The 12,085-nt window shown below is 44.2% G+C and overlaps 1 protein-coding gene across 1 annotated transcript; it reads right to left on the bottom strand.

Annotated features, from left to right (window-relative positions):
• Nucleotides 1–26: 26 nt before the first annotated feature.
• Nucleotides 27–4,387, bottom strand: LOC308145083 (afadin- and alpha-actinin-binding protein; the record flags this gene model as incomplete). Its single annotated transcript, XM_080516416.1, has 11 exons — nt 27–72; nt 344–458; nt 525–627; nt 1,110–1,271; nt 1,369–1,469; nt 2,546–2,690; nt 3,564–3,684; nt 3,768–3,846; nt 3,942–4,065; nt 4,140–4,208; nt 4,292–4,387. 11 exons carry the CDS (start codon nt 4,385–4,387, stop codon nt 27–29), a joined length of 1,161 nt encoding a protein of 386 aa, XP_080372542.1.
• Between the last annotated feature and the right edge of the window lie 7,698 nt (nt 4,388–12,085).

The raw sequence follows: 12,085 nt of genomic DNA, 5'->3' as shown, positions 1-12,085 counted from the left end.
CAAATGTGGAGTCAGCACCATCCCATCTATTCGTTGTCCAACAACTCCAAGGGGTGAGGGACTTCTCTGGATCTGAGAGAAGAGACATTTGTTAAGAGACGGCGCTGAGGTTTAATGTTGGCAATTTAACTAAACAAAAGGGTAAATAATGACACGGGGGCACATTGGAACACCGATGAGTCTAATGTGCAGTGGAAGACTTGTTACAGATTTAATAGTGAAGCCACCTTAAACTATTTCATATTTACCACACAGAGACTTCAGTGGGACTTCTGGTGATGATGAGAACCAAATATACAAGCACCTGCTGCGACACCAGATCTCCATTCAGCTGCAGTCGTACCGTAGACCGAGTGCCGAGAAGAGCTCGGGAGTCGTCGGGGTTCGAACTCCGACGGCGGTTGAGGACATCGGGGTCACGGGGAGACAGCCAGACGTGCCGCTGGTCCCCAAACCACCTGGAGTTTAACATTGAGGCGGTGTTTGTTTCAGCACGTGTTGACCTGCACGATTCCAATGTGCACCTCGCTCACTGAAAGTAGAGCCGTCACTCCGGTTGTTGCCGGGCGAGTCACCCAGGTACTGCTGCTTCAGCCGAGAGGCTTTCTGTTGCTCAAACTCGCATCTCTGTGGGCACAAAACAATCTCGCGGTCAAAGTTTCAGGCGGGTGCGGACATACCTCGAGGCAAGATTGATTTTTTTTTTAAACATATTTATAGATTCCAAAAATCATTGTCACTTGAAATGTTTTTTGCCCAGGCCAGGCGTAGTGGTAAGCACCGTTGCCCAAGAGTGAGAATGTCCCTGGTTCAAATCTGGGCTGAAGGGAATATAAAGGGCATGTTGAGTTTGAGGCCTATTGTTGAATAAATTGCCCGTGGGTGTGACCGACGATTCTCTAGATTTATCCTGCAATGGACCCGTTTCCAGCATGACCCTAAGCTTTGCTCATGGGCGGCTGGGATTGGCTCCAGCTCCCCTACAATTCTCAATTTAAAGACCAAACAACTGAGTGTCCTGAGCTTGTGGCACACTGGGACAAGTTATTCGTCTAATTTCCATTCAACGTTTATCTTGAAGCCAGAAACTGACTGGCTGGCGTTTTCACCTCTCTGCCCAATCGAACGGCAGCGTCGGTGAACGACTGTCGCTCCTTTTCAAAAGTCCTCTTCTGGTGCTCAAACTCTGCACGGCGCAGTTGAAGACGTTCCCACTCTTCGAGAAAATAGGAGTCGCCAAGTTCAGAAGGAACAGGGGAGGCGATGCTGTCCTGCATGAAGAAACCACAGAGATCGTTTCTTTCCATTTCTTTGGTAGGAATCGATGGGAGAACATGTGAAGAGTGCAACAAAAAAACAGATTTGTACCTGAAGCAACTGCTGTTGTAACCTGACCAGCTCTTGACTCTCTTTCAGGTCGGTTACAAGACAAGTGAGGAGCTTTTCGTGGTCAGTTCCTCCACTTTGACCTGCATTCAGACAGATTTTCATTTTTTTTTTTACATCTCCCCATGACGTACGCAACCTTACAAAGTTATAAAGCCTGAGAAGATTCTCATATTCAAATCACCAGATATTGAACTGCATGAGTGCCACAGGGCTTGCTTGATGTTGAGTTTAAGTTTCAAACCGAATAGATGGGAAGGAAATTCTTGCCATCGCCACTTAAAAGTACATCACTTCTGCAGGAGAGCTGAAGAGTCGTCTAAACCTAAAACAAGTGTTTAAAGCACAAATATGACAGGTCTTCAGGGAGTGCACATCTCTGAAGACCTGTCCTGGAGCAACAACACAGCATCACTGGCCAAGAAAGCACACCAGCGCCTGTACTTCCTCCGCAAACTAAGGAGAGCAAGAGCCCCGACCCCCATCATGCACACCTTCTACAGAGGCACCATCGAGAGCATCCTCTCCAGCTGCTTCACCGTGTGGTACGGCGCCTGCACCGTATCCTGCCGCAAGACTCTGCAGCGCATCGTGAGGGCAGCCGAGAGGATCATTGGTGTCTCCCCCCCCCCCCCTGCAGGACATATACAACACCCGCCTCACCCGCAGAGCCATCAGGATCGCAGGTGACCCCCCCCCCACCCCTCCCACAGCCTCTTCAGCCTGCTGCCGTCGGGGAGGAGACTTCAGAGTCTCCGAGCCAAAACCAGCAGGCTCAAAGACAGTTTCTGCCACCAGGCAGTCAGGAGACTCAACTCCCTCCCTGCTCTGCCCCCCCTCCCCCCTCTGCCTCTGCCCCCTGCCACAGCCACCCTTACACCCCCCCCTCCCCTCCGGCACCTGACATTATGCCCACCCCCACTCAAAAAATGAACATTCTACCTCATAAGAGACATTGTACATACCACTTCACTGTTTATATGTTTATAAGGTGTATAGATTTAGGTGTATAGACTTTTAAAATCCTTATATTGCTCTCTTAATATATTTGCACTATGGGTCTGAGAGGACCGAAATTTCATCTGGGCTGTATGTCACACATATCAGCACATTTGACAAATAAAGCTGACTTGACTTGATATTGTCACGCTCTGCTCACCATCAGACTGCACATGTTGGACTTTCTTCTGAGCCTGCCTCCAGCTCCGGACAATACCTCCTGTGACGTACTCCCCAAGTGCCACTTCTGCTTGATCCAGTGATTTGTCTCCATCGTGAGGAACCTCCGAGGAGTCCGACAGGGTCTTAAGACGAACATTTTACAGGAAGGAAATCTGTTGCTCAATTTTCCAGCACCAAACAGTAATTTCTATGTGCTTTTTACAGAGAGAAACCAAACAGATCCACATGAGCGATTGTGGAAAGGGGAAAAACTCCAGTGAGCAGGAAGAAGCCTTGGCAGACATCAGGCCCAGAGGTCGGGGCTTTCTGCGATTCTGTCGTTGTGAGGGGATAGAGGAGAGAAAAGGATATGACAGACAGATTCAAACCCTGGCTTGGGATGTAGAAACTGGTTTGAGGGGGTTCTCCAGTCCACAGGATCACATCACCAACTTCCTTGTTGAGGGCATCATGAAATATCTTACCCTTCATACCATCACGATCAGATAGAGCATGTAGGTCTATAGACCACAGGCTCACTGCAAGTGTTTAGTCAAAAGGAATTGTATACATTCAGCGCATGCGATGTAAAATTTGGGATAATATGAGCAACGTTTCCCAGAAAAGCACCTTCTCTGGGAGATCGATAAATCATACCAAACATAAATGATATCTACTGTCAGATCCTGACAAATCCTCCCTGACTTTAGCGATCATCGTCTTCAGTAAGGGACCAGATAGCTGCTCAACAGGCTACTAAATTAACTTCTTCTCTCCTGCGTGTGGTTTTCAGAAAGAGACAAACACCACAGCAAAAAAAAAGCAAACAGTTTGAACTCGTATTTCTTACTCAGGGTCATATCAAGGGATGCAAATGAAGCTTCAGTCTTTATTTACATAAGCAAGGACTGTTTCACACTTTCACCCTGGTTGCATACTGGTAATTGTTTTTATGAGTTACATTTTTGTCAAGGGAAAATAAAAAACATAAATAAAAAAGCAGATAATTTCCTGACCTGCTCCATGTCGACCCTGAGAGCATGCAGTAGAGAGGTGAGACTGTGACGCAGCTTCATGTTCTCCCGGAGCTCCGCTTCTCTGCGCTCCAGCATCACCCTCAGAGCTGCATCTTCATGCCTGCGTCAGGGCGAGAGAAGCCGGCGCAGACTCAGCAGAAAGGTGGAGGTCACCAAGCACGCGAGGGCAACAGGAAAACCCACTTTGCAGCGGCCCTGAGAGGTCGGACCACCTGCTCCCTTTTGCTTCTGATCTTGTGCGGGGCGTTCAGCACCTCGATGGCTGGACAGAAAGGTGATGAAGTGTTGCAGGGTGCGAGAAAAGTCCCAGGGGACATCAGTGAATGGGTCTTCGTATGGTGCCTGCTGGTGGCTCACCGGCTTCCCGCTTTCTGTGTCCGTCAGTCAGCTGCGACAGGCGCTCCTTCAGCCTGCTGGTGTTCTGCTCCCGCTGCCGCAGCTCGGCCTCCTGCTGCCGACACTGCAGCTGCAGGCGGCTGCACTGGCGCCGGAGAGGACGGTTATGAAGAAGAGGGTGGACATTCAGCCAATCCCGTCTCATGCTCGCGACCTTACTTTGTCCCGCTCGCATCTCAGCATGTCCTGCAGCCGCGCAGTATGCTCCTCCTTCTCCCTCAGGTGCTCCTGCAAAATAAAAAAAAATCCCCCAACACAACTTTCATCTATCGGATGCTTGGCACACCACCGTGTTTGAATTTGTCACCCACTCTCAGTGACTCTTCTTGGTCACTGTGCTTGTCCCCGTCTCCCCACCAGGAGGCGCCATTCGACAGCTCATTCAAACTGTTGAGTCCTGGATCCATGTGGGATTCTGCACGGTGCGCCAGGTATGGAAGGAGAAATAGGAAGTTAATGACAGATTGACGTTGACGCGTCGGCAGAACAAAAGATAAAAACCTGGTTGTTTGCACATGTTGTTGACATGTTTTAAAGTTCAGGTGTCAAAATCCTTTTCAGTAAATATCACAATTTGATCACGAATGGGCCGGACCAGCTAAATGACAACTTGGTGACATATAAATACCAAGTATATAAGATGCAATACACTTTAAAATGGATTACTTTAAATGCCCTTGGTTCAAAATCAGTTACAGCCTCAATCGGCAATGTTTCTGGTTAAAGCTGGGCCCAATAACAACAGTCATTTTGACACTCTGCAAAGTGATCCCAGGACAGGTTGATCCCTTTTTCACCTTTAACCTTTGGACTCCTGTCGTCTCTGAACTCTCCTCAGTCCAGACAGGGAAGCCCTCCGAGGAGCCGAAAAGTGACAGATTTACAGACGTACAAACCTGGTCAGTGTTGGTACGTATCCTCACTTCCTCATTCAGCTGCTTCCTCTTGTGTTACCAGGTGAAGGCGCTTCTGCTAATTATCACTAAACAGGGCCAGGAGGTTTGTGAGTCAGCCAATGAAGAGTCTCCCTGCTAAAAAAAAAATAATTAAAAGTTTAAAAGTAAAAAAAAAAAGTGTACATGTCAATGTCACACTGTAGACATGTTTACACGTACCTGGGGTTTTAGAAAAACAACTACTTTCCCCCTCGACGTTTCTCCCAAAAAAATCTTCATTGGCACAGGCCGCCGTCGACGCCTGGTTCAGAGCTGCTATGAGCACGCCCGACCTGTAGGGGGCAGTGCAACGAGAAGCTGAAAGCCCCAAGCGATGGCCCTGGAGATGGTAAATCATCTTTGGCGCTGCAGCGAACCATCATCTCACTGGTCTGAAAGAAGAAACTCAAACTTTACCTTTAATTGTACTTTTTTTTTGGAACAACTGTGAAGTTTTAACTTAAAATCAGACACTCAAATTATAAAGGGATCTTGCTGCCGACGAAGCTCCTGCAAAAACGTGTTTGAAATCTTATGAGCTTCAGCTATGTGGACATTTCGACTCATAATTCATTTTTCCAGGTATTAAAAGGGTGAAATAGTACTTTACTAGCAACATATTAACAGATCCAATGACAAGGACACAGTTTCGGCTGATTGTGCATTTTCTAATGTGATGCAATGGAGGACTGTTTGATTAATTTCACACACGAAACTAAAAGAAATTCTTCCAAGGGGAAAAGTTGTCAACGTTCAGTGACCTTGATCGATGACGCCGTCGCTCTCCGGCGTGTTTTTACAATTTCATGAGTACACCGAGAAAGAATAGGCAAGGATCACGTCAACCTGGAAGTCAAAACCACAAAAAGTAGTTCTGGTTTGACACAAATTAAATATTTAAGTAATTAACTCGTTTTTAAAATGTACCAAAATGCAAATTTCTTCATATGAGAACATTACAGTGATTAAAGATTTCAACTAAATTTTAGAGTTGGTTTCTGAAGAGGCTGTGTGTGAGTGTACATTAACCAGCCACAACATTATGACCAGTCAAAGGTGAAGTCGGCTCCAAGCCTGCTCCGTCTCTTCAGAGGTGACTGAAGAAAGTAAAAATGTTGAGGTGGTTGGCGGTCATGGGAGAACGATTCCCGTGTGCTCCGACAGTACTGTAGTTTATCCTTCCGATGACGCTATAACACATTCACCACCTTTCAATCTGCATTTTTTTCTTTTTCTTAAATCAGTTGGAACAAAAGCAGTTGAAGAACTGTGACATCACCTGTTCAGTGTCTGTGCCGCCGTACGCTGCGCTCAAAAACATGAATGAGGGAAGCGAAGCCTTCTGTTGTCAACATCCTTTATTTTCCATTTCGTTACAAACATCAATAGGTTGGTCTTGATTTAAGGTTGACAGCACATTTATGACGCGATTATATTACTTTGCAAAGACATTTGTATATTATTTGTGCTTTTCGTCACGTTGCAATTATTCAACATCAAACCCAAAGAGGCTCTGACTGTAACATCTCCTGTGACCTTTTTCTTTTCGGTGCAACATCATACTGAAGGCTTAGAGTGATTACATCACAGAAACGATGAAAAATGTGAGCCAAAAACATTTTTTTCTTCTGCTATTCGCACAAAGGACTGATTTAAAAACTAAACAAACAAAAAAAAACAATTACATCCAGCATCATTGTTCAAAAACGTATAACATTTTAAAAATCTTTCCATCAGCAGCAAGGCTGAAAAAAGATGCTTACAAAGGAAAAGGTAGTATAATGTGACTTCAGAGTGGAAAATAATTAAGTTTTTTTTATCTTCTTCAGCAATTTTAAGAGATACATGAACATTTGTGTCTTGCAAGTGACATGCATTAAATAAGCTCATCTAAAAAAAAAAAAAAAAAGTGAATCAAGATGTTTTTAATTAATATAGAAACATGTCTATGTTAATAGAGACAACCATAACAGGCTTCATATATGTACAGAGAAGGGGGCGCCATGTTATTAAAGAATAACGTGCACTTTACCGGGGAAAAGAAGAAGAAATCTGTACCATGATGTTTTGTTTGCACGTCGGAATAGCAACACGTGAGGTTTAAGACACGAATCGGTTCAGTTAAATCTGCCTTCTCGCTTTGTAGCGTTTTATAAAAAGACAATACAAAATGTAGTGTATGCATAGACAGAATCTATAGAATAACATTCTCGGTTTCACTGTCAGTAGCTGTCTGAATGAGTTTGACTGACTGGAGACGAACACTGGAGTCAGCAGACTGAGAGCAGACATGTAGGCTGGAAAGTGAACCTGAAACGGATTAATCATTAGTCAGGCTAGTGTTGAGAACAGCTTCTTTTTTTTCAACTGGTAGAGTTTTGGCCCTGCTTTAAACATGCGACATGGGAGACGTATGATACTATTTAGATTTGGCAAAGAAGTGGAGCGGTGACTCCCCCCCCCCCCCCCCCCCCCCCCCCCCCCCCCCCATCCCCCCCATCCCAAGGGAATCCTCCCTGCTGGTAGATCTACAGCGACATCAATCAGAAGAAAAGCCTTCAGCGGGAAAGTTCAGACATCCTCCATGTTTGCTTCTTTCTGCTGTGGAGAGAAAAACAAGGGATGGTTGATAAATGGTTGAGATGAAAAGCAATATTTACAAGCAGAGGTGATCCGTGGCCTCCACTCAGCCGCAGCAAAAAACAAAACAAAAACAAAGCTATCTTTAGTGTAATCGTCAACAATGAACTGAAGTTCCCAGTCGAACTGTGTTTCATGCTAAATCGGTCCATATTTTATGTCAAAAGAGGGGAAACTCAAGACTAAAGACGAGACAAATCACAGATTGTGCGTTATTGTTGAGCTGAAATGAAATAAATCACATCTTTCTTCCATTACAAGTGTTTTTTTTTCTTTTCTTCCCACATTATATTAATAGACGCATTACGCCGACAGTCCAGCAGAGCATAAACAACACACACACATAAACATTCTGGTTATCCACATCCAGAGGATCCCAGACAGGCAAACTCAATATCCTGTGTTAAGTCCCGTCATAAAACTCCTTTTTATTCACTTGGCTTTTATAAACTGATGTTCACTTGTTTGTTCTTTCTTCTGATCTGTACTTCAGAACATATTTTATCGTGGTTTTAATGTAAAAGCACTTTGCAACTGTGTTTAGAAAAGTGACATACAAACTATGTTATTAATATTATCATCCTATCCAATTTAAACATGAACACATTTTATATCTAATTTAAAAACTTTTTTTACTTGGTTTTGATTTTGAGTTTAAAAAACTTGTACAACATATGGATTCATTTACACATTTTACAATTATAATATTTGTAATCTGCCCAGCTACCTTCATTCAGGTTATTTATTGGTTTTAATGCTGCTTATGTGTCCAACCATATCTATTCTATTGGTTTATATGTGATTTAATTACCTCCCACAATGTATTGCATTGCCTCCTACTGCACAATTGTAATTTTAATATAGTCTTCCATTAGGCCTTTTCTGCAGGCCTAAGGAAAACATCTGAATCACAGACTGATATATATATATATATATATATATATAAGCCACTGTCCAATGGCAGCTATTTATATTTTCAGCATGCCGCCATATATGATGACAAATCAATATAATTCAATATCACATAGAAACACGAAATGAAGATTATTTACTAATAATACTCAGTCATAAATAAAAGAATAGTTAAATTAAAAAATGTAATCTGTGCGTCTGTGTGTATTAGGACACGTTTACCAACAGTGCAGTACTGATTTCTGTTTACTTTAACACCAGAGCCATTAAAAGTCTTAAAGTTGATTTAAAAAACAATATTCCATCATCACCATAAACAACACTGATTATTAGCCATTATTTTTTTGTTCATTTATTCATAGTTTAGAATCTGTTTTTTTGAAACAAACAAAAACAAAAAGGAGAGGAAACATACACATTTGTAGTTTAAACGATTAAGTGATGAATAAAACGAAAAATATAAATCGACAATTATTTTCAAAATGGATTAAAAAACACGGTGCCAGTTTGATAGATTTGCAGACCTGCGTGTCATTTTGGCTTCAGCCCAATGCTGAGGTGGGGCAAACGGCCGGGCCTACCTCAGAACAGGGAGCAGGACTTTGGGGGTCTGAAGGGATTGTCGCTGGAGGGGACGCCCATCAGAAGAGGGTCCTTGGAGGCGTTTTGCAAGCAGAAGTTTCTCAGATCAGCAGCGGCCTGGGACACCTGCAGGACCAGACGTACGGCCGAGAGTAAATCCACCGCCGGCTCAAAAGGTAAACCAGCAGAAAGCACTGAATCATGAGCCTACGATGATATTACTGGAAGAAAAAATATGGATGTGAAAGGGAATAAACATTAAAGGTTAGTTTAGTGATAATCTAAAGCTCTTCTTTCAAACGGAAACGCCCGGTGGTGTTTGCTCAGGGATCAGCCACAAAGTGGCTCAGGTGGTTGCGCGGTACGACGGGTTATAATTCAATCCCATGACCGGACCGACGCCGACCCCCCCGCCCCGTCGCCATGGCGCTTCTAACCGAGGGCAGAAGCGTCTGCACTGAATCCTACGTGGCCCTCGTGAGACGTTTGTGCGTGAAAGTGAGTAACGGTGGGGAAACGCTGAGACTGCGACCAAGAGACATAATGCAGAGAAGCGCTCCGTTCTGCGCCAGGACGCAACCCGGCGAGGACGGTATGCTCAACGTCAAGGAGGAGGCGGAGCTCTTGGTCTCCGAGCAGACGTGCTGGACAAACGCGTCACAATAAAATCACAAGGTTATCTCAAGCTGCGACTCGTGTTATGTTACCAACATAAATAAATGACGGGATGAAAAACTCTTCTCCTTCATACACTTGTACAGAAATGATAAACGAGTCAGCAGATTGTGTTTAAAAAGAACGTTGAAGCAATATATTATATCTATGTTAATGCTGAACAGCCTTGGAATTACTATTAAATAAATGATATATATGCTGTGAAACATGAGTTACTGCTCGATATGACAAAAAGATCTGTTTGTCCCAATATTTATTAACATTGACGGCACTTTTTTGGGGGGAAACTTTCCGTGTGGAGTGGTTCCAAAACCACACGCTGGATAAAGTGGAGCAGAAAAGGGATGTATGATGGCCCATTTGAGGAATAAACGTGGGAGTCTTCAAAAGGATGAACGCTGATTAAAAGAAAATGTAAAAACCTTCCGTCACAGTCTGAAATTCTCCAACCTGTATGATGCGCGCTTCCACATGACCAGCTCTTATTTACATACACAAACTGACCGGCTTCTTTGTTTTTGCATGACATTTGCAAGCAGCTGTGCAAAATAACGGAGGATTTGACTATGTAGTCTCATTTCTTTAGGTTTAATGTCGCTAAGGTTTTTTTTCCCTGTAGGAAAACGGGATATTAATTTGAACGAACGCTCTCAATTATGCCCACAGAGTAGAGTGAGTATCAGTTAAATCAAGTCATTAATCTGTTCATTTTATATTATTATTAAAAGGTTACAACGTTATCTGCCAAAATACACCCGTGCAGTAATTGGCCAGATTCCTGAAAAGGGAATAATTGAATAGAACGAGTGACAAAAACAAGCTGAGAAATGTACAAAAATGTTGGAAAATTCACGTGTTTATCTTCAGTATCTTCAAAACGAGGATGACGACCACTTGGTTTGCTGCTGCCTCTCAGTAAAGCCATTCCTCATTCTCTTCAACCCTTGTATTACATTTACATGTTCTTCCCGTGTGTGTGTGTGTGTGCGTGTGTGTGTGTGTGTGTGTTTCCTCCCCCAGTCCAAAAACATATGTGAGGCTAATCGATGACCCTAAATTGCCCTTTTTGTGAATGTGAGTATGTAGTGATGGACTGGTGACTGTTTTAGGGAGTTTCCTGCCCTGAACCATAAGTAGGGATCAGCTTGGGGCCCCTGAACCCCCCCATGGACCCCCCATGAATCCTCCCTGAACCCCCCATGAATCCTCCCACAGGATGACGGGATAGAGAGAGAGAGAGAGAGATCGATAGATATTGATCTATTTGTTCATTTCGAATGAAGGAACAATTAAAATGAGATGAAACAATGGAAAAGAAAAATAAATAATGAATCCAATTTCAACATAGTGCACATTTAACTGGTTCGAAAAGGGATAGGAAGAAGCCGAGGCTTGTCCTACCCCCATTCTACACCACTGACAAATGAAAAAATAAATCCAATAAAATAACTAAACAGGAAGTTCAAAAAACAAAACAAACAAAAAAAAAACTACAATGGAGCCATTTGTGAAAACAGAATAAGACAAAAACGCACAAAAAAGAACAAAATGACATTATAGATAGATAGATAGATAGATAGATAGATAGATAGATAGATAGATAGATAGATAGAACTTGTTTTCTGACCAAGTGACACCCGTATCGTGACTTTGATGACTAAAGTGTTGTTTTTCGCACAAACTGAGCCTCGCGAGTCAAACTCTGCGAAGCGAGGTAAAGTTGGAATTCGGCGTCGCTGCGGTTCGACGGTTCGAAGTGACAGCGGGGCGTTCGTGAGTCCCGTGTGTCACTTCGTGAGTCACTTTGTGTAACTTTGTGTCACTTCGCGTCTCCGCCATTCAACAAGCGGGCTTCCGTGTTCGCGTGTCGCCGTCCCCCTACCTTGATCCTGCGGATACTGGCCTCCAGCCGGAGCTGCTTCACGGCCCTCTGAGCGATGATCAGGTTGTTGCTGGCGTTGTTGTTGGACATGACGACGGCTGTCGACGGGGGACGAGCTGAGCGAGGCTTTTGTGGAAAACGGCCGCGACCGAGCGGAAATTAACCCCAAACTGCCGCAGGGCAGAGCGAGAAACGTCGCTCACTCCCGGAGCACCGCCCCCCCCCCACCGGAGCACCGCCGCGATTGGTCCGTCCGCCCGTCAATCAAGTCAGGCAAGCCACGCCCCCCCAGGCACGTTGGCCGGGAGTTTCCTCGAGAGCAAAGCCAGAGGGTTAAAACTGTGACCTTCAACCTGCCAACCTGAGCTCGGATCTGCACAGGGCCGCCCCTGGCCAAATGGGGGCCCTAAGCAGGATTTTATTTTTGGGCCCCCCTTCAAATAACAATAATAATAATAATAATAATAATAAATTACAAT

The sequence above is a fragment of the Blennius ocellaris genome, assembly GCF_963422515.1.
Source record: "Blennius ocellaris genome assembly, chromosome: 3".
In the NCBI taxonomy this organism is placed as follows: domain Eukaryota; kingdom Metazoa; phylum Chordata; class Actinopteri; order Blenniiformes; family Blenniidae; genus Blennius; species Blennius ocellaris.
Note: the sequence above shows the minus strand (reverse complement) of the source record. Positions and strands in the feature narration are given on the sequence as shown.